We start from the raw sequence: 22,660 nt of genomic DNA, 5'->3' as shown, positions 1-22,660 counted from the left end.
ATGCAAATGGATGTGGATATAGAGTATAATATATTTAAATGGGTCAATTAAAGTGTTATTAAGCTAGTGAATAATGTTAGTTATACGACCTCTACGTAATCATACCTTAAATATAGATATATTTGAATGTGTCTTTTCAAAATTATTTTAAACTAGTAAGGGAGGTTAGTTATACGGTATAGGTAGCATGATATATGTTAGGTGCAAAAAGTACCTTAGGGTTCGAGCGTATGATTTGCCTTTATGTGAGTTTTTACATATCTACAATAAATAATACTTTAATGATCCCAATATTCAAGATAATGTAGTATAAAAAGAACATAAAAAATGGATATTAGCTTCTTAAATCAACATAAAAGATTCTTACATAAAATAAAAGGGTATACAGGTAGGGAATGAGCGAACTCAATAGTATAGAAAGCCTGTAAAATAAGTAACGACATTAGTATTTACATCAAAAACAAAAGCAGGACTTACCGATTGATTAAAGTCTTTTTGTAAAGTATGTAAAAGAAAGAGAAATAATAGTAAAACGACGGATCGCGCACCATTAGTTTTAAAAAAAATAGCCTAGCGTAAATTAGTGTGATTTTTTACAAAATTATTGGTCTAATGAAATTTAGTGTGATTTTAGTAGATTTCATAACATTTATTTATAAAAAAAAAAAAAAAAAAAAAGAGAGAGAGAGAGAGAGAGAGAGAGAGAGAGAGAGAGAGAGAGAGAGAGAGAGAGAGAGAGAGAGAGAGAGAGAGACGAAAAAGAGATATTAAAACAATGTCCTTAGCTCGACCCGAAATGCTTGGTTTGTTGGAAAGGTGCAGTGCTTTATTCAGCATAAGCAGGAAAATGAGGTTGCCTTCTTGGCAGTGATTGAGGTGATGGAGCAGCACAGTCTTGACAGTCATGGTGTTCCTGTTGTGGTTGAAAACACAAAAGATAAAGCCTATCGCAAGATTGCTGTGTGTGATGTGACCGTCACTGTTGAATGTGTTGGCCTTGTGCAGTACTCGGCTACAAAAAGTAAATTCAAAGTCGTGTGGCCAAAAGCACAATTTCATAAAAAGCTTGACCGAAAACTTTGTGGCCAAACAACTGATTACTAGTAAATAGAATAAAAAAAAATTTAGACAGAGCTCAATATTTTCAGTTTTTGGAGTCTGGAATTTGCAACATGTAAAAAAAAAAAAAAAAAGAGGATGGTAAAAAAAAAAAAGCGCAAGATTTAAGATTTGTGTATTTCTTGACAAATTTGTGTTATGCGACCAAAACTTTGGTCGCATAACACAAGTTTTGGTTTTTTACATAAATAGTTCGCCGTTGTGGGTGTTAAAAATGTCATGCCATTGAATGCTACTGGAGCCCATTTGATCCCGAAAACTAAATATATTGGAGTAATACGCAAAGTAATTACACCATTTTCCACGTTCGGTGATATTAGTCTTCTTTATTCGTTCACTGAAGGATGGCTTTTTGGGTAAATGCCCTGCCATTATTCAACAATCTATTTAGGATACTATTACGCCCATCTAACATAAAATTTCATAAAATGAAGAAGAACACCGTCGTACAATATTTCCAAATACGAATACGCGGTGTCGATACTTTCATCGCATCAAATGAGAACAATGCGTCTATTAACAGATTCAAGCAGTATTGAGGGGTAATCTTTAATGCATATCCATTTAAAAATCCCACAAATCAATGAGGCTTACTAGTAAGTCACTTTGGAGGAATCTTGAAGTCTGTGTAATATCGAAATAGATGCATAAACAAGGGCCTTATTATGAAAAAGGAAAAAAAAAAAAACGTCCTTTACATCATTGAAGTAAAGTCTAAGCGACAAACTAAATTTCATACTGTTCTTGCTTTAGTGTAACGTAAACTTGCTGTTTTGAAAAAATAGTTTCGAAGAAATGACTTGCGTTTAAATAGGTGTGGCCTTATGTAAGTTTTATTTATCGGAATGTTTTCAAGAATGTTTGAGCAAATGAAGATATTCTTGCTGCTGTAATAATACAAAAATCCTGGGTAAAATAACTGTTGTGAGACATGAAATTCATGCATGCATATTATAATACAGCTCCATTTAATGCGAGGGAGTACTGGGAAAATAAAAAAATAGTACTCCAGCTTGTATAAGTTAAACTTATTTAAAGTTATGCAATATGACAAAAAGTCATGATTTTTATAGGGAAGTGTTGCCTTTAATTGGATTATATGACCATATATTGATAATTAGAAAAATACTTTGTAATACCCGCTGATACACAGCTTTCGATCGGTATCTTGGCTGTATTTTTTTGAAATCGAACAGCAATGATCGAAGTCAGACTATATATACAATTGTTAGTATGTTTGAAAACAAAAATAATTACTACAAAAATAATCTTTGTGGAAAGTTTAATTGAGTTTTATATCAAAAAATTGTCTGTGGGAGAAGAGTTTTTTTTGTTAAAAAAAAAAAAAAATTAGTAACCAAACTTTAAACCCATCATACCCTTAAGTATCTCGCTTACGCACACATGTACACAAATTCCCAGACACACAGTATTTGTATTATTACACTTTGACACGTATTTTTATATGCTGTACTCGAACAAATAACGGATTCTAACATGCATGGTGAAATGGGTGTATTATGTAAACCTGGTTTACGATACGTCCAACAAACACGGAGTCTGGAATCACATGCGAGAATTATTTATTATTCAAGCAACTGTGAAACGGAATTCATGGGAAAATAACATACCGTTATTGTACATACAGGTATATTTTACACACACGAGCCGTAGATACAAGATTGTTTAATAACCGATATTCTCTGCTCTCAAAAAAATTATACATCAAGGTTGAAGGCCAGTTCTATGATATGTACCACCTAGTAACGAATCAAATTGCAATGTGTGAGGGTATATCTACACTTACTGAAAAAGGTAACCATAGACAGTATAAATGCCAAATATCTCTTATCATTATCTAACAAACAGGCTTTTTTTTCCTATCTTTAATTCTTTTTTTTTTATCTTTTATCTTTTTTTTTTAATTGTGCTTTCCCCCACAAGAAAAAATGTTTGCACAACAAAAATCTCAAGATTTGGGTTTCCCCTTGTATATGACAGCTTGCGCTACTATTGCTGCACTATCAGGGTTCAATGTCGGATGGCATATCAGTATGTATTAAATTATGTCCTATTTAGTTATATACTGACGAAATCTTTAAAAGGTGTACCTAATATGCCCGAAAAGGTTATTATGGGGATAGTCAACGACGATGGTTCTTATTACTGTATTCCAGGCACAAATGAGTCTGGTCCTTTACCGGGATGCCTTCCAATGGATTTCCCTACATGGTAATTATAATGAACATTATAATTTTAAACAGTTTTCTTATTTATTTATTTTTTTAAAAAATAGGGGTTATACTATTGGTGCCTTTGCTATAGGTGGTTTCTTTGGTAGCCTTGCTAGTAAATACACAAATGTTTGGTATGGTCGTCGGGATAATATTATGATTTCTTGCCTCTGGATGATTCTTGGCGGTGTGCTATCTGCATGTTCCGTGAATCTCGTTATGTACTCAGTCGGAAGAGCCCTTGTAGGTTTCGCTTCTGGTATGTGTGGCTCTTCTGTTGCTATATATGTTTCTGAAATATCTACAAATAAGAGCCGTGGTGCATTAGGGTCTTTGTTTGAACTCTTCTTGAACTTTGGCATTCTGTTTACCCAAATCTGCGGAAGGTATATGGCCTTTGCTCCGGCATGGCGTTTTTTGTGGGCAATTCCTTCAATAATTGCTGCTCTCCAATTGGTCTTCTTGTTCTTCTTCACCGTTGAATGTCCTCGTCGTCTTTGTGCAAATAAAAAATATAATGAAGCTTGTGCTACTCTTCAAAAACTCCGTGCTGGCGCTGATGTCGAAGAAGAGTTTGCTGCTATGCTTGCGGCCCGTGAACGTGAGGATGAATCCTCCCAAGAAGAGATGTCAATGTGGGACATCATTTCTTGTAAAGACAAAAAAATTACATGGAATACTGTAATTGTTATGGTCATTCAAGCTTTCAACCAAATTGGCGGTGTGGGACCTATGTCTGTTTATTCCGTTGGTTTTTTCACTGACTTGTTTGGCGATGCGACTTTAGCTGTAAATATATCTCTTGCCGATGCAACAGTAAATATTGTGGCCACGTTAGTTGCTGTTATTTTTATGCATAAAGTTGGTCGTAAAGGCTTCATGATGATTTCCACTGGCGGTACATGTATCGCTTCTGTCATGATGGTTCTTGGATCCACACTTACTGGTAGTAACGGCTCACAAGGAATCGGTGGTCTTGCCATTGCAGCTGCTATTTTATTTACTGGGTCATATTCTATGGGATGTGGCGTTATCCCTTGGATGATAGCTCCAGAGCTTTTACCAATGCACGCACTTGCATCTGGTTCAGCACTTGGCAATTCTTCTAACTGGCTATTTAATTTCGTTATTAATACCATTTGGCCAAAAATGAATGCCGGACTTGGAACTTATAGTTTTGTTGTCTTCATCGTCATTAATTTGTTTGGTTTCCTTTTCGTAACCTTTTGTATGCCCGAAACCACTGGTAAAGATCTTGACGATAGGAGTACCAGAAGTAGAGTTACCGATTCCGAAGCGTCGGATCAGGAAAAATATAAGCCTGATCATCCAACATTAAGTTAATACCTTCCACATTTATCATTTCTAAAACCTCTCTTGTATATTCCGTCACAATAAATCTGCGATTTTTCTCATAGGTATAAAAAATATACCTTGTATTACATTACATGCAAGAAAAGAACAAAGACAGGCGTATCGGAACTGTCACGTACCCCAACTTTTTGTGTAGCCTCAAAAAATTATATTAATTACCTGTCCACATGATGACTGGGGAAACAAAAAAGGTTATGATACGTAACAAGATCATAAGTCTGCATTCGCGCGCATTTTTTTTTTAGCACGAAAGAATAAACAAAACAAAATTTTCGGCGGGAAATAAATAGCGCAGCTTTTAAAACTGGTTTTTTTTTCGTGTTTTTTTGGGTCTTTTTTGTAAATACTGATTTACAAACATTATTTGTTTGTTCCGACGGCACCTAATAATAAACTAATAAAATGAAAAGTAATGGGCTTAAAAAAATTAATGATAACTTGTGATCAACAGTAGAATATGATACTTTGGTGCGTTAAATGAAGCATTTGTAGCGTTTTGTGAGATGGCTCTTATCATATTATTGTAAATAAGATCTACGCGTGATCTGAGACCGAGATTAAGGTTATTTTATGTGCGTTAATAATGGACTAATGCAGCCATTTGGGGTAAAATTTATTATGTGCATTAAGTAAACACAAGGCATGTACGAAATAGCTGGTATCGCTTTTATAATTCCAATAGGATAAGCAGTTTCTTTTTTCTTATAATGATTACAACTTAGTGATTGTCACGTGGCTGTTAAATAAAATAATTAGTCAGTGACGTAAGATTATATTGTATTCGGGCACTATAATAACAATACTTTGCCTTTTGGGGTAAATTAATTGTTGTATTACAACAACATAAATAGAAGTTAAGCTTACGAATATTATTTTATTATGATATGGACAAGTAGTGGCGTCCGGTAAAAGAGGGAGTGACAAAACAAAGGGGAGGCTGTTCTGGAACATGAAAGTAATTAGCGAATTGGAAAATGATTGGATAAGTAATTAAATTTTTTTTCTCCCGCTTTTCTAAATAAGATGTAAATTAATTATTTATAGTGTTTGTTGTTTCTTTTCTTTCTTTATTCTTTTATTTTTCACATCTTTTAAAAAAATGACAACAAAGAGATTATCACTTAACATTTCACCCAGTACCAGCACACTTGCTAACCGTAGAAGAAATAACAAGAATTTATCTCTTTGTCTTTCACCTGAAACAGCCATTGCAATTCAAGAGAAAGATGATGTAAATGCGTATCCATTAGGACCAGTCAAGATCATGCCCTTTCTTTTTTTAGGATCAGAAAAAAATGCGGCTGATTTAAACAATCTTCGCCAGTTATCTATTAGTGCCATATTAAATGTTGCAGCCGAAGTCAATAATCCACACGAAGACATGTTCCAACCTATGGATGATTTGACTCCTTCCCCATCTCTATCAAAAGCATCTACTGTCAGTGGTGCTTCCAGTATTCAGACCATTCAATCTGCAGCCACAGATGTTTCTTATCAAAAATTACCATGGCAACATAATCAAGATAATTTAGTCGTTGAACTGAAAAAAGCAATTGATATCATTGATAGAGCAAGATTGGCAAAGCAGAATATTCTTGTTCATTGCCAATGTGGTGTTGCTCGCTCTGCAACAGTTATTATTGCCTATGTTATGAAGACTTTAAAGATGCCAATGCAAGATGCCTATAATCACGTCAAGTTATTAGCCCCTCCTATCAGCCCTAACCTTGGGTTATTGTTCCAATTAAGAGAATTCGAACAATCCTGCATTCAGGTACCAACAACACCTACAACGCCTACAACGCCTACAACGCCTACAACACCCACAAATAGCCGCTTCTTTGCAAGAGCTTCTTCTATTGGCGTATGGAAGCGTAAGCTAACAAAATCTATCTTTTCTTCTGAAGAAAAACCAAAAACCAACAATGATGGTTGGTGGAAGACAAGAAAATTATCTACTGATACACCTACTTGCTATTAAGCTCTTTTCCTCTCATCTCAATACCACTTATTACATATATATTCCAATCATTGTAGATATTTCTCCCCCTAAAAAATATTTCTGTATCTATTTCACTCCTTATCACACATTCATTATTTTAATCTCCTTTCATTTTTTAATAAATTTTAAAGTTCATTCATTCTATAGAAATTATGTCTTTTGTTACGACGGTATCTACGGAATAACCATAAGCCAAGGCCTGCTGCCAAGAATACAAATATAATAACACCGACGGAGACACCAGCTTTGCCTCCAGAGGTCAAAGTCCTGGTATGGCTACCGCCATCTGTACCGATGGTACAAGCAGTTTCTTTAGCGGCTGAGGTAATGATGCTTGAACAGTTGCCATAGCTTTCGTTGATCAAACGTTGCTCCTTTTTATCGAAACGAGTAAACCATACAGGAAATTCTGAAGCATCAGGTACTGCAAAAGTTGGATATAGTAACTCGACAATATCTAAGAGTGCAAGATCAGGACGAGCAGCTGATCTTTGTGTCCAATCTAAATAAATTTGTTAATCTCCTTAGCATGTCTGTATCTAAATATATAACTTACCAGAGATGCCGTTTGAATTTACAAGACCATGAGTCGAATAAACTTGACTATCAGCAATAGCGGGAACATGAGCAAAGCTATTGTTGGGGGTAAAGTACACACCGCCTGATTTATACCAAGTAGCGTAATCAACAGATGTGTCACTGATATCAAAAATAAATTCTGCTCCTTGTAACTGAAGAGCAAGTGCATGGAGCTCGGTAAATACTGCAGTATTGTATGTGTTGTCTTGTAGTCTATTAGGTGAGCGAAGTACTGCACCAGCATCAGAGGACAATTGAGTATAGTAATTATCGCCGTTGATTGTGTAGGTCTTCTTTATAGGATCGAAAGAAGTCCATGATACGATTCTGTTCTTATTAACTCTTTGTAAGTTTCTCTTGTGACAATTGTAATTATTAGCAATTTGATTATAAGCTAAAAGTGCTTCTGATTCCATATCAAAAAAGACGCCAAGGTATAATAACCAAGATGCTTTCTATAAGAAGTATAAGAGTCAGTGTCTCAAATTCTATTGTATATATATATATATGTATTTTTTTTTACCTCAAGTGGCCCTAAACTGTCATCATTACCGGAAAAACTAACGTATGGCAAACCTACTGATCGCAAAGAAAGAACCATTTGAGGAGATGTAATTTTAGTGTTTTGACTACCATCAAGTATACAAGGAGAAGTGATATTTTGAATATTAACACTTCCAGACAACTTAGTTTGAATACCGAGCAATTCAATATATGGTATTGCGTGGTAAGAGTCAGTATCAAAATTGAACTCTTGTATAGGTACATTGAAGGATGAATCTTGTGGACAGTCTTCAGGGCGTACTTGGTTCCAACCTACAAGGCAGTACTTTTGACCTGTTATGATGTTTGTTACGACCTTGTAATAGTTTTTATATTCAATAGTAAAACCACTCAAAGTTGCTAAAAAAAAAATATCAATATTTATATTTTCCCTGCTGTAATTGTCGTACCATTGGTTACTGATGCTTTAATATCATACATGTCTTCTCCAGACCTGAATTCTGCTGCAACTGCTGCTACTGTTGCAATGCTATTTAAAAGGAAGGTAGAAATGGCAAGGAAACCTATTGTCCTCATGTTTTATTATTTTTAATGAATGTAAATTAGGAATGTGATGATGAGGAAAAAAAAAAAAAAGGTTTGTGCGTGTGTGTTTATAAATGCTTTTCTTGTCCAACGAGAAAAAGAGGGAATAAATAGTTCCCAGCACATGAAAAAAAAAAGCTATTGTGCTACTTTAATTCTTCCAATAATATCCATGTCTTGAAAGGCACAAGCTTCTTTGTCCACTTCTAATTCAGTAATTAATGTCTTAAGAAATGCTTGCTCATATTTAGAGTTTTCAAATATCGTAGTTAAATTGACAGAGGGACAACGCAAGAAATTGGGTGCGAATACCATCGCTAAATTCACCACATTCATCAATGTATGTTCAATCACTTGTGGGTCAGAAAAATCCTAGAATAGTAGTTAGTACACGGTTTTTTGTTTCTACTAATTAAGGTCTGCATTACTTGTAAAAATCGAATCATATAAAGAGCAATGCGACGGTTGATTTCAGGCAGTGAATTTATGATCTCTACTGCCTTTTCCTTGTCATGCGCATTTGAAATACAGTCATCGTACAAAGAGGTGGGTATCAATGGTTCAGAAAGATCTCTCAACCAATATTTTAAAAGCGAAGCAGGTACGTTTGGATCATCAAAACCAGTTGAATCATAATTGCCATTTTCAATTCGAATGCGCTATTGGTAACGGTATTAGTAAAAAAAATTTTTTGTCGTGCATCGTAACACACTAACCAATTCAGTGACAGCATCTGCATCTCCAGGTACACGGAATATTCCTTCAGAAGTTTGACCATTTAAATCATGCACAGCATTGGTTAAAAATGTTACAATCTTTGGTATCCTGCTAGAATCATCCTTTTGTTGCTCCATGATGACATCTAAGGGCTCTCCAAATACGGAAGGTTTAAAAGGTGCTTCCTACAGCCATGCTTAATAAAAAAGTAAGGGAAAGCAAAATGAATTAATCTTACCATAGCTCTTTCAATTTCTGCAGGTGAAAGTACTTTTCCTCTTGCACCCCTACTACAAATACGAATCAACTTTAATGAAACATATTTACTGAGTACGTCTACTTGATTCGCTGTAACGTTATGATGTTGCTCGACAAAACGGAATAAGGAGGATTCCAAATTTTTTGATGGAGGGAAAGTAACACTTATGACACATAAAATTTCCCAACCTTTTCTAATGCTTTCACTAAAATAAACAAGTTAAGTTTGAGTACAAAAATCAAATAGAAAAAGCCATGATTTGTTTACCCCCTGGGATTTTTGTTCAGCTGCCTGCAGACCTGAACGTAAATTTCATCACGCATTTGACCTTTGCTAATACCACAGCTCAACAAGGCTTGGAAACTTTCCATCGAATTGAAATGTTTTGGTCTTTGTCGATCATGCATTAATAACTGTAAGATTTTAAAACACTTGAGTGCATCTTTATAATTCTTGTTCGATAATAAAAGTGGTTGTTTGATGGAATCTCTTGTCCAACTTAATAGTTCATTCATTGGTATTGCTCTTCTAAAAAGTCCTCGTTTATGTGTAGCAAAATATTTGTGTGCGAAACCATCGATAGAGAATTGGTTGATTTCCTGTTGCAAACTACAAGGCAAAGAACGTCTAATAATGGTGGTTAGTGCCTTTAATTCCATTTAGTCCCTAATTTTTGTTTTATTACTTGGATTCCCCTGTCTGAGCCAGCAGATAAGATGGGGTTTTTTCGTCGTAAGCGACAATGGTTGCCTGTTCTTCATTGATCGTATTATATTTTATCATTGGACTCATAGCTTCTGCGGCACCTGTTTAGCAAAAAATAAAATAAATAAGTGTGATTTCAACAATGGTTATAAGATATACCTGGGTTATTGACAGGAGAACTAACGCAGCTGAATCTTTGGCTACAAGACTTTCTGCTGCTTGATAAACTAGAAAAAGCAGAGCCTATTGAGGCTCTTGATTTCGAAAATTGAGATTGCTTGTTGCTCTCGCAATGGTGGTTTAAACTACGGTTACGACCCGGAGAGCCAAACTTTTTGTAAAGTGAAAAGACGGAGTTGGACATTGGTATAGTAGTCGCTATGGGCTCTGTTGGAATAAACATGTCTACGCCATCTGAAACTGATCTTTGGTGCAAATGACGAACAGTCCTTGAGGCTGGATCAAGATCGAGTGAACGTGAATGTCTTTTTGTGTCTTCATCGAGGGAACCTGCCCCATATGTGATGGTGGAAGACATAATAGAAAGATAGAAAGAAAGGATAGAATGGAAAAGGATACTTTTTTTTCCTTCCCCCTTCTCTCTTTTGTACGTTTTTGAACCAATAAAAATTACTTGTGTGTTCTTTGTATGACCAATGCACTTTTTTAAGTCTAATAAGAATTCATTCCATAGTGTTACACCAAATGCCACATTATACATACCCTGTTTCATGATTCTTTATTGCCAATAATATGGCATTCATACCATGTATTCTCATAATAAGTATTTACAAGCTGCTTTTCATGGTTTTATTTTTAAAAAAAGTGACATGATTATTGTTACATCCGCGAAATAAAGCACGCTCGAACTTTGAAGCAAACAAGCACCATACAGGTAAAATGTCTCGTGAAAATTTTCCAAAAAAATGTATCTAGCTTATGTTACACAGTGTTGTTCCAAAACATAGTGTGTGTATAACATCACTTAACTACATTGACAATAGCTCACGATTGCGTAGTATTTTCTTCTGTTGTTTTCGTGCATATTTAGATGCAAAATTATGTTCGTAAAAGTAGAAAGGATATATTAATAGGGCCTTAGCCGTTTGAGTTGTCAGCGGATTATTCGATGCTATTACCGACTCAATTTCTTTAGTCAATAATCTTGCTTTCTACAGGTTTTTTAATTCATTCTCTTATCAAAGTTGTGTTATCATTGCAATTTTCCCATCACACGTATTATACACACGGAAATCACGCGCTGTTTTGCTGTTCCCGCCGATTTTCATGTCTAAAATCTCCTGCACAGAGATAAATTTTACTTGGCATTACTTCTCTGCTAGATTTTGTTTTGTGCATTTGTTAGTCTCATAATTTCACAAATAGCGGTGAGCATCAGCTGCAAATGTGGCGCTGTTAATTATGGTTTTTTTACTATACCATGGCACACAAACGTCGCATGAAGTCATAGAGATATAGTCTAGCGACCAAATTTACACTAAAAATGTATTTATTTTTAATAAGCACGTTGACTATCGCTACAATATTATTAAGGGGTCATTGTAATAATAGAGCATTGAGTTTCTCCTTGCTTCTAGTCGTGTGACTAATGAGTCAATTACTTTATCACACTCACTATTTGCAAATAGGATGTAGCTATCGGCTGGCAAATGCCGATAAGCCTAAAATATATATTATCTTTATTTGACTTCCGGCAATTGATTTTGAGTTTAAATAAAATCAAGAATATTGACAGATCAAAAATTGCCTCAAAAAATCGTGAAACCAATTCAAACAAAGCCTTATCTCGAAGATTTCAGATTGATTTAATCTCTGAACATGCTGATGAATTGACGCCTTAAAGTGCTTCATACTGTTTCCAAAAACCGAGGCTTGCCATTAATTAAACGAATGTTAAAATAATTAAATTAGATGTAATTTGTTAGGTTTACTAATGGACCACTTACTACAATCGAAGTATAAATAGGCCACGGTAGAATTGAAATAGTCCGGCGCTTCATTTTTTCTTAAAAATATGTTTATAAATACTTAAACTATATCATAAAATATAGATAACTCCATGCTTTAAATGATTAAATAGCTTTTCATAGCCATTTCAAAAAAGGCCTTAGCTCTGTCTGGTCGTGATTAACTTTTTTAGTTGATATTAAAACCATGCAAGTCTTTGATGATACCAAATCATCTAAATTCTGTTTGTTACTCCTCGAAACCCGGCCCCCCTTTTTTGTTTCTCAATGTATGTATGGATACATAACCCAAATTTACCATTCAATTGATTAATATACTGGTAACAGAATTGTTGAGTGAAATAAAAACTTTTGCTGAAACACTATTGAAGATTCTGATAATCTCGTCATAGTTTTTAGAAAAGTAAAACTATCACGCTTTTCAGGGAATATTATACTTTCTTAGTTAGTGGTCCGAAAAACGCAAGTATACGTACTTCTATGCAATGTTTCTATTTCTTGCAAATACGATACCTATGTAGTATTTAAAGTCAATTGGTATTTTTTTTTTTTTTTTTTTTTTTTGAATTTCTCATATGATTTAGTTATACCTTCAATCGACAGAGGGGCTTCGTGTTCTATGTTTTGTTTTTAAACAATAAATTGCTGGATTTGTAATTGCAAGTCATTTAGGTAAGAAGAAATAGGTTTCATTCTGGCTATATAATAAAAACAGATGCTAATTTGAATTACACGAAAGAAGTAATTATCATCTAATACAAAACTAATGACGTAAAATACGCAGAAAGTTTAAAAAAAAACCTTACAAATTCTAAACAATCCAATGAATATCATCATTAGGTATCACAAAGGTGTGCATGCAACAATTATAAATAAAAGCCCCCTTCATTTCAAATCGTTCCTCTCTTCTCTCTAAGAATCATGAAAACATCTTTTGAATTGTTCGATTATGTTATCAGCATAGGTAAAAATAAAATAAGCATTGATCTTAAATAAAATCGCCGCGTCCTTATCTCACTATAATAGATATTGGTACAACATTTTCCGGGAGTTGCTTTTCTTACGTAAAAGATAATAAGAGCATTGTGCATGTTATAAAATGGTAATAGAATAAAATTCAAATTATTGGATGCATACAAGATTGATTAATATAGCAAAATAGGCCGAACCAACGTTCAAATGATACGTTTGAAAAAACGCCAACCGCCTGTCTTTACAACAAAGAAACCCCTCCTCAACTACTTAAATGGGGGAAAGATGCTACTAATTATTTGCAAACGAATCCCAACGACCCCAATGTTGTTTTTGTCGAGCAATTTAAATTAAATTTGAAAGAAGATTTTTGTCAACAAGCAGGACGTGAAAAACTCGAAATATACAGAACTGCGGCGATAGATTTTTTAAGGGAGATAAACAAATATACTTGTGACCAACTAAATCAAACAGTGGACCCAGACTCATCATCAGATCATACTAATAAGTGTCGTTACGTACTGACCGTTCCAGCCACTTGGGTTAATAAGGATATATTAATGATGCGCGATATTGCTATTGAAGCAAACCTTATTGACGCTTCGCACGACCCAGAAGAGAGGCTTATTATTATTGACGAGGCACATGCAGCTTCTTTATTTTGTAAACGGGAATATTGCATGATGGATGATGGTAGCACGAGTAAACTGTCTCAGGGCGAACGCTATATGGTGTGTGATGCCGGTGGTGGTACGGTTGATTTAGCCACATATGAATGTACAGGCTCTGAACACGAGTCTTCAAAAATCAGTCACTGTCAACTGGCTTTGGAAAGTGGAGGATATTGCGGATCGACCTTTTTGGACAAAAACATGGAAAGATATTTGAGAGACCATGTGTTTATAGGTTGTATCGAAGAAAATGTTGTTCGGTTTTTAATTGATCAATTCGTCAATGAAATTAAGGTAACTTAAGCCGGCCAATGTATCTATCTTACTAACTATTTCGAAAAAAAAGCTCTCTTTTGGTGGCGATAATGCTACAGAGATAAGCTCGGGACAAACTGAAAGAATCACTAAATTATCGGAAGAAAGCAGTTCATCTAATGCAGTAATTACAACTACAGAACATTTAAAAATGATGAATATCGATGAAAATGACTATAACTATAACGAAGAATATCCAGATTTTGATGAGTGTATGGAAGATGCTAGCATTGGTGATAATTCAATAAACATGAGCGAAGATGAAATCGATTATAGTGAAGATGATGATGGCAGTTGTGATTTTGATACTGTCGATGAAATCAAAGCGTTATCGTCAGCTGATTACGTTTATTTTACATTACCCGAGTCTGAAATTGGGATGGATCAGAACATTCTTGAAACTCTCTCTTTAAAGGGTGATATTGTTGTCCACAACGGAATCAAGCAACTGCGAATCAGCAAAATAAACATCTCTAAATATGTGTTTGACCCCATTATTGAAGAAGTGATAGCATTGATAGAAAAACAAATTAGCAAGTCCCATACAATTATTGATACGTTATTCCTACTAGGAGGGTTTGGTCAATCTCCTTATCTTCATAAAAAGTTACACGAAGAGTTCATCACCAGCAGCAATACCGTTAAAAATCTTATCGTACCTGAAGATGGTTATAGGGCGTCAATGAGAGGAGGGATATATTATGGTATTGATTGCGTCGAGTCAATTCCCAAACTATCCTTAAAGGATGACGAAGGAAATTGCATACCGAACCCTAATTTATTTTTTAGGATGCTAGTAGCTATAGGTATGTTGTTGTTCATGTGTGTATAAATTTGGTTTTATAACGTATGTATCTAGATGTTGATATGCATAATTTAAATGCAACATATTCTTTTGTCAAACTTGAAGACATGAATTCGAAACATGCTAAGTATAACTTGGCAGAGAAAGTTGTCAAAAAAACGTAAGTGACTTGGCACTGAAGTGAAGAATTTAAATACAGGATTTTCTCATATTTTATTAGATTACTACCTTCAGATGGTAAATTATGTCAGATATTTTCTTTTGACTATGAAGGGTAATATAACTGTTAATTACGAGTGACTTCATTCATTAATATGTTTGCACTTTTATCACAGGTTTATCGCTGATTATTTTACTTCTTTGGTCGAATTACTGCTAAAATACGCGGAGACAATATTTATTCATTCGGAACTTCCTAGTATTGGAATTACCCCAAGAAATATTGGAGCCATCAATGAAGAGCTTTATTATTCATTTTTGGCCGATAGTTTCTTCCGTCAGCTACTTCGACAAGTTGCACAAGATTTAGAATCTGACCCAAATCGCCTTCCTCAAATCAGTTGGAATCTTTCCATTGCGCCACCTTCTCCAAAAAACGATGCTCAGCAAAATAGTATGAATGATATGAAAAACAAGCTTTATGTGTTACTGGCTCAAGCTAAACCAGAATTCGAAGAGAATGCATTGATGACGTTATGCAACTATGTTTTTGATATTTGGAATGACGAAAATGCTGGCTGCTTAAAAAAATTCAGTTTCGACGCACTATCCAAATTGGTAGATGAAACATCAACTGAAGTTGGAGACTTAGCAAAAGGCCGGAGTATGTTCGAAATTCACAGGATTCATCAAAGCACCATACCATTTCCCGCTTATCGTTATTTCCCTACCCTAACGTATCTTCTTATGGAAAAAGGTGTATTGTCCTTTTTTTGTTCTCCTTACACTATTGTAAATAATCGTAGAACCGACATTTTTAAAGAAAGATCGTGGTTGCCTCAATTTACAGCAATTGACATAGCACCTGAAGACAAACCGTACGATGTGTATACATTTGACTTAACTGGTGAGACAAAAACAGGATATGTCATCAACTATGACAAAAAATACCTTCGTCCCAGCTATCATCAACTTGGTGTATATTCGTTAAAACTAAAAACTGAGAATATTTTTTACGATCGGTCATTACAGGAGCAAGAAGACAAAAAGTTGTTCGCAAACAGAGTAGAAAATAAAATCTTATTCGAAGACACGATATTTCGGCTGGGTAGCAGAATCAACTTCATGACTCCAGAAGTTTCCACGTATATAAAAAACAACGTCGACCTTTCCAAGCCAAGCGATACTCACATACTAGAAGAATTATTCGGAATTCCTGCGGATGACGACGAATCAGCGATGAATCTTTGGTACAGAAAACTAGCATCTGATGTCACTTACAACAATGTTCTTCATAATATCAGACGTCTGAGATTCTCACTTATTACAACTGAACTTATTGAAAATTTAATGATAATCCCGTGGATCAAACACCTGTTAGCACCTGCCATCGTTAATCTATGCGCTACTAGGAGAGCAAAATCTGTTCCTGATTCCGAAGTGTGCTGTTTACTGTTTACAGTAGGTGAGATAGTAGAGACCAAAAATAAGGGATTATCACCAAAAAATGTCGGCAGTCCCGTTACATGCGCCTCCTTTCTTTTGGACATATTTAATGAGAGTTTAGAGAGCTCTTTTGCTAAATATAAAGGCGGTCCTATACCTCATCGTATAATATATGACGATAGCCCCAAAAATGGTAGACATATGGATATTGTTATTAACAGCATTCTTTTGGATACTATAAATATTGATGTGAAAAGAATAGCAAGGAGAACCTACGCTGTGCATTTTCTCAGCCATAATGTGAAAAAGCCACTGACGCCGCAAGCACCATTTGAGATGTTACCCGGCTCAAAATTAATTTCGGCCGAAGATAATCTTGCACTGTATCCGCTAATAAAAAAGGACCAAGATTTTAGCGACACTACGAAAAGGTTGGATGGCAACTTTTACGTTGGAGATGAGTGCTCTCTTGCAGCAGGTAAGAATAAAATTATCGCTCTGATGGATAAATGCCTAGAGATTAAATTCTATGATACAGTTTTATATGCTTCTGAAGATAATGGCAATGAAGATAATTATATATCAAATGTCTCATTTAAAAAACTACACCGATTTATAATTCCTATAAAAGACGCCAGCAAGCCTATCATCTTTACACACGTGGTTAAAGAATACTCAATATTGTTTACCGTTAAACAGGATGGACATGAAGCCGACTTTGAATATGGAGATCTTTTATACGTATCCCCTTATTTATAAATAAACTATAAACGTCTAGACCGTGAGATGCTAGCGAAATAGGATTATACTTATAGCATTAGTGACCAAATAGTCACTCAGTAATTCCACCCCACAATTCCGCCCAGTATTTCCATTAAAATTGGATGGAAAAAAACAGAGCCAAGCGTTCATATCAACATTGGATTACTCTACAAGTCGAGGAAACGAAATTAATTTATCTAGTCTTTCAAAGACCCAATGACGTTTTTTTTTTTTTTTTTTTTTTTTTGGGAAGAACAAGAGTTCTCCTTAGACCTCTCCCGACCCAATTAAAGCTTTTGCGTTTATGATGTCTTTGCTGTCCGCTTAATCTACAACAAACTACAATCATACGACAAAAATCGCTATCATCATCATACAACAAACTCGTTTTATTTTTAAACAAAGATTGCCTATAAAAATGGCAATGACAATATGCTCTATAAATTTTTACCATTCATCATCATCATCGTCATGATGTGAAGGTGCTTGATTTCTACGTGCCCTGAGCTATTTAAAAAAAAAAAGAAAGAAAAATTAGACTTTCTATTTTTGTAAGATATAGTAAAACTTACAGCATCCGCTAAAGAGGCAGCAGCGTTTGATGGGTCGGCACCACCTCCAACACGAGGAGGAGCACGAGGAGCAGGTTTGGGTGCACCGACACCTGGTCTAGAGGGAACCATGGGTTTTGCAGGAACTACAGGTTTGTTAGAAGGAATCAAAGGCTTTTGTCCAGGAGCTGGTGGGCCTCTTCTAGCAGCAGGAACAGGTGATGATGACGATACTGCACCACTATTAGGAATGACACCCGCTTTACGTGCTTCTAATTCTGCTTTCCAAGCAGGAACACTGCTATTACTGACAGGACTTGCCTGACTAAAAGAAGCGGCTTTGGATGGCACAGGTACAGAAGGAGGAGCTCTTCTTGCAGGAGGAGGGGGAGGAGGAGGTGTAGATACTACAACAGGTGGGATATATTCTTCCAAATAATTACTAGGTACCCAGCCTTCAATACCATCTTTACGTGCTAACCACCATCCATTTTCATCCTTTTGCTCGATTTCTAATAAATCACCCTTTTCAAATTGAATTTCTCCCGCTTCTTGTGATTGGAAGGGGTAAATGGCCTTGTATTGGGGTAAAGTGGGTGTGGCAGGAGGTGGAGGTGCAACCACAGGAGCGGGTGGGGGAGGAGGAGGAGGAACAGATCTGCCCATATTGTTGGATACAGGACGTATGTTGGATGCGGGAATAGTGTTGTTCGTGGCAGCAGGAGCAGGACGTGCGTTTGCGGCTGGACGAGGTGCGCTACGAACAATGTTGGTCTTTTTAGCTGCAGGTGCTCTTCTCGTTGTATTTTTAGTGGGTCTTGGTTTGACAGCACAAGGAGGATTGGATTCTAGAAAGAAAATTAAGTCTCATGAGGATACATATCCCTTTATTATAAATACTTACGACTTCCAGCGGGAGCACCAGAACAAATCTTGACAACGTGACTCTTATAGATACCATCATGAATTGCGGCTTCATCCTTCACGAATTTCATGGTAACTGATTTTCCGCCCTTTTTCTTGTATTGAATTTGAGGAGCAACAGAGACCTTGATACGACCTCCTGTTTGTTGCAACATGTGTGTGAGCATTTCGGTCTTGAAAGTACAAGAAAGAATGGTGTCTCCGTCAGGTGAATTATCAACGTGTAAAATGACCCAATCATCCTGAAGAGTAGATACACTTATACTGTTGATGACGTTTAAAGAAATAACCTTTTCATCTACCATGGATAAAACCTTGCCTTGCTTTGTAGCCATGACAATATGCAAGTTTTGGTTTGTCAGGACAAAAGTTCTAGGACTGGGTACACTGGATCGCATTGCTCTTGGAATGAGCGTATTACCACGCATACTGAAGACAACCTCTTCATTTCCTTTAATAGAAATCGCGTTTCTGATCATGGTAGATAATCCTGATCCGGATTTGATATCCAAATAATCACCTGTGAATCGTCTCATACTCACCAAGGAATATCTACGTCTTTCCTTTTGACCACCCAGCATTTGAGTACCATAATCACGCATTTGAAGATATCCGATATTATACTTGTTTTGTCTCCAGAAACGCTGAATCTTTTTAGCACATTCAATCTTGTATCGCACATGGGCCCGCCATGCTCTTTGAATACGCGTTGCCATATTATGCCAGTACTTATCACGCAATGTCTCAAGCGCAAAGATGGTTTCGGGATGTCGAATAAATACTTTGCTGGTACCCATTTGCCATTCCTCGCGTGGAATATTATTGTGCGTCAAAATTTTTAAGGCACCACTGGTGGCATCTCCATTCCAAATATATTCACCGGCATATCCAGTATCGGGACATAATAAATAGAATCTCTCTACAAATTTATCAAATGTCTAGAAAAATCTCACCATTAGCATATCATTTTTTTTCTGGGAGGTAATAAAATTAAAACTTACAGTTCTGTAGGCAAAACCGGCTCTTCGAACACGAATATTTTCACATAAACCAAGGTACTGCACTTGATGAAGTACACGCTTTTCGTCGAATTCAGATGGACTACGGTTATCATTGGATTTGATGGTACGAACATAACTTGGGTGACATTGCATTAATTTGGTGACCAATGTATTACATGATAACTTGATTTTATCACCAGCAGTAGGAGGTCTCTTCTTAGAATTAGGATCGATACGTTCGGGGAACAAGGTGGATGAGATAAATTGATTTTGAGATCCCGAAGCCAAATTCAATAAATCCTTTAAAAGCGAATCCTTGTTTTTATCCGTCATACCTTCCACATTGTAGAGCACATCACCAGCGTAATGACGAATCAAAAATTTAGAGCCTCTGGATTCAAAATGAGGATTGGAGGACAAAAATCCCAAACGTTGAACAAATGAGTTATCTGCAGCGCCAGAATCAGCATGTGCAGTGGCACAGGCGTCATTGAGAGCAGCAAATAATCCAGGAGGTCTCTTTTCTTCAATTAAATCACATACAACCTTGTTGTTAAAAAATTTGATGGGTGTCCATTCAATCTGTTCTCGTACGTATTCTTCTTGCTCTGCCTTTAATGTCAACTCGATAAAGATTTGTTGTAATTTCTCGTTTACGTAATTGATACACATCTGCTCGAAACTGTTCTCTTCAAAGATCTCAAAACCGTAAATATCCAACACACCCATGGTGTATTGATGTGCACTACGTGCTTGAAGAGAGACATTGACTCGGGTGACAATCCATTCGAATAATCGCTCGTACATGGCTTTGGAAAGTGCATCACGTACGGAATTGGCTTGATTGACGTTTAAGGGTACTTCATATACACTACCTCTTCTGCCACCTCTTTGAGTTTCCATGACACGGCTGGTCAATGATTTTGAAAGAAGTTCTCCATCGACTTCCATCAAATAAGCAATGAAGTTGGCAACTAGGATAATACTTTCAGTTTAGGTCTTTTGATGATCATGGATTCTTACCATCCGCGTCAGAAATAACGGCATTTCCACTATCATCCTCCACAAAAACAATATTACCCAACCAAAGAATAATTGATAATGTTTTAAAGATTTCGTCTTGTTCGTGTTTTTGCAAGCCAATAATACCCATTGCATTCTAGATTATCTGCATTATTAGCTTTTATAAATAACCCCCCTTGTTTTGCTTTGTTTACCAAAGTTTCTTGGAAATCTTGAACATCATTAATACCAGGTACATCTAAACAGTTACTTTTGCTGGTATACAAGAAACTTTCGGGACCCTGGAGACCATATGATTCTGATAATAATAATAATAAAGGGTAATGTTTTGTAAATAAAAAAGCCCGGGAATTTGTGCTTATCTTTTTTTTTACCTCTGTATTCAGGAGGTGCAGCTTTTGTAAGTTGATAAAAGATGTGAAAGTTTCTTTCATTTTCGATTTGACCAACCACACGATTCTATTGATGAAATTAAAAAACAGCGAAATAAGTAGCACGGGTTTGTTCAACATACCTTTTCCAACAGATAATTGGTAATGACGGCACCCACAGGCTCACCTTGAGAGTTAAATTGAATTTCTAAATATTTACCCTATATAAAAAAAAGAGATAAGTAAGGGGGCGTAAGCGAATCCCTTTGTGTAATTTACATGACGACTGGAGTTATCATTTCGAAGTGTTTTGGCACAACCAAAACTTTCGAGCAAAGGATTTGTTGCCAAGACCATTTCGGTGATTTCTTTAATTGAAGAGTTTTGACCGTCTCCAGAAACAGCAGCGACATATTGCATGATTCTCTTTGCAGCCTCTGTTTTACCAGCACCGGATTCACCACTAATAATGATACACTGATTTTCCTTATAACTTTTCATATGATGATAGGATGATTCTGCGATAGCATAGACATGAGGAGGCATCTAGTCAATATAAATAGTCAGTATCACCTTATGACGTCTATGATAATTTTTTTGTTACCTCCAACAGGTTCTTTCCTTTGTAACTGTGTAATACAGTATCTGTATAGATTCCCAAGTCCCGAAAGGGATTGACACTAATGAGGACATGACCAATGTAAGTCTATTACACACAAGTGTGTATAAAAAAGGGTATGTTAAAAAAAGGGGGCCAAGATGAAAAGAAGAGTTACCTACGTAAATCTCGGCATTTTGCCATCTTTTTTGTAAGTTCTCGTTAATGGCTTCGTTTGTAATCTTTGTCAACATGGTCATGTCAGAAACACCCACTTGTTTCTTTTTCACGCCTTCTTTCCAATCAGCCCTGATAGGACGGTTGGCTTTAATTTTCTCTCCAGCACCTTTCTTTCCTAATATTTTCTAGTATCATTTCTAATTGAGTAAAACAATTTGTCAAGTCCTTCTCCCATCTTTTCTACCTTGGCCATTTTATTTTTGTATTTTTATTAAACAAAGAAAGAAGAAGAAAGAAAGATATAAAGTGTGCTTTTTGTTTTTTAAAAATAAACATGTCGGATTTGCAAAATTCCAAATGGTGGATTTCTCAATACGGCAATTCTTCGCGCACTACAAGACATTTTTTTCATTCATAGCGTGAATTGTTTAATTGTAAACCCTATTATCGGGCCATGGATTACCCTCCCCACGCACGCACCCACACACTTCATTGATTTTACAGCAGAGTAGTCATTGTTCTTGACGTAACACATATGAGACACCATTTGGCGTCATCTGTAACATGTTCACCAGCAGTGAGCTTAAAATGTGTTATCCAATGTGCGCGTGAATACCCTGTCGGTGATTCATAAAACTGATGTCATTTACCTACAGAAGGATGTAGAAGACTGGCCGCAGAATCTGTCCTATTTACCACCAGAGCAATCTTTGTATTTTTTTTTTTTGCGGATTGGCAAATTCCCAATTTTCAATTTACGCTGTACTTTCATACAATGAATTTGATAAATTAGTTAAAAACTGAAAAAATGCGATG

General features: G+C 35.9%; 6 protein-coding genes across 6 annotated transcripts; 4 read left to right on the top strand and 2 right to left on the bottom strand.

The window, feature by feature from the left end:
• Positions 1–395: 395 nt before the first annotated feature.
• On the top strand, positions 396–1,104 carry EV154DRAFT_478362 (uncharacterized protein; the record flags this gene model as incomplete). Its single annotated transcript, XM_051598186.1, has 2 exons — positions 396–424; positions 786–1,104. The coding sequence occupies 2 exons, from the start codon at positions 396–398 to the stop codon at positions 1,102–1,104; spliced, it is 348 nt and encodes a 115-aa protein (XP_051460796.1).
• Positions 1,105–3,235: 2,131 nt separating this feature from the next.
• Positions 3,236–4,697, top strand: EV154DRAFT_536601 (general substrate transporter; the record flags this gene model as incomplete). Its single annotated transcript, XM_051604149.1, has 2 exons — positions 3,236–3,351; positions 3,416–4,697. The coding sequence occupies 2 exons, from the start codon at positions 3,236–3,238 to the stop codon at positions 4,695–4,697; spliced, it is 1,398 nt and encodes a 465-aa protein (XP_051460795.1).
• Positions 4,698–5,826: 1,129 nt separating this feature from the next.
• Positions 5,827–6,817, top strand: EV154DRAFT_459376 (protein-tyrosine phosphatase-like protein; the record flags this gene model as incomplete). The annotated part of the gene is made up of 2 exons (XM_051597481.1): positions 5,827–6,087; positions 6,190–6,817. The coding sequence occupies 2 exons, from the start codon at positions 5,827–5,829 to the stop codon at positions 6,706–6,708; spliced, it is 780 nt and encodes a 259-aa protein (XP_051460794.1). The 3' UTR covers positions 6,709–6,817.
• Positions 6,818–7,268: 451 nt separating this feature from the next.
• EV154DRAFT_415127 (uncharacterized protein) lies at positions 7,269–10,032 on the bottom strand (the record flags this gene model as incomplete). Its single annotated transcript, XM_051595640.1, is given in 9 exon segments — positions 7,269–7,763; positions 7,874–8,211; positions 8,262–8,294; positions 8,306–8,321; positions 8,548–8,769; positions 8,826–8,970; positions 9,106–9,299; positions 9,353–9,440; positions 9,641–10,032. The coding sequence occupies 9 exon segments, from the start codon at positions 10,030–10,032 to the stop codon at positions 7,269–7,271; spliced, it is 1,923 nt and encodes a 640-aa protein (XP_051460793.1).
• Positions 10,033–13,076: 3,044 nt separating this feature from the next.
• EV154DRAFT_415168 (uncharacterized protein) lies at positions 13,077–14,856 on the top strand (the record flags this gene model as incomplete). Its single annotated transcript, XM_051595645.1, has 3 exons — positions 13,077–13,168; positions 13,229–14,003; positions 14,392–14,856. Coding segments are annotated over 3 exons (1,332 nt in total), but the record flags the coding sequence as incomplete, so codon positions are not given.
• A 2,700-nt stretch (positions 14,857–17,556) lies between these two features.
• Positions 17,557–22,191, bottom strand: EV154DRAFT_459369 (P-loop containing nucleoside triphosphate hydrolase protein). The gene is made up of 12 exons (XM_051597480.1): positions 22,089–22,191; positions 21,847–22,029; positions 21,671–21,772; positions 21,346–21,612; positions 21,210–21,287; positions 21,070–21,154; positions 20,890–20,993; positions 20,696–20,831; positions 19,673–20,646; positions 18,652–19,609; positions 17,769–18,595; positions 17,557–17,703 (listed from the first exon to the last, which is right to left on the bottom strand). The coding sequence occupies exons 1-12, from the start codon at positions 22,095–22,097 to the stop codon at positions 17,644–17,646; spliced, it is 3,783 nt and encodes a 1,260-aa protein (XP_051460791.1). The 5' UTR covers positions 22,098–22,191; the 3' UTR covers positions 17,557–17,643.
• Positions 22,192–22,660: the final 469 nt, after the last annotated feature.

Source organism: Mucor mucedo, assembly GCF_025094135.1.
Source record: "Mucor mucedo strain NRRL 3635 chromosome Unknown EV154scaffold_17, whole genome shotgun sequence".
NCBI lineage: Eukaryota > Fungi > Mucoromycota > Mucoromycetes > Mucorales > Mucoraceae > Mucor > Mucor mucedo.
This window is presented reverse-complemented; position numbering and strand designations above follow the sequence as displayed.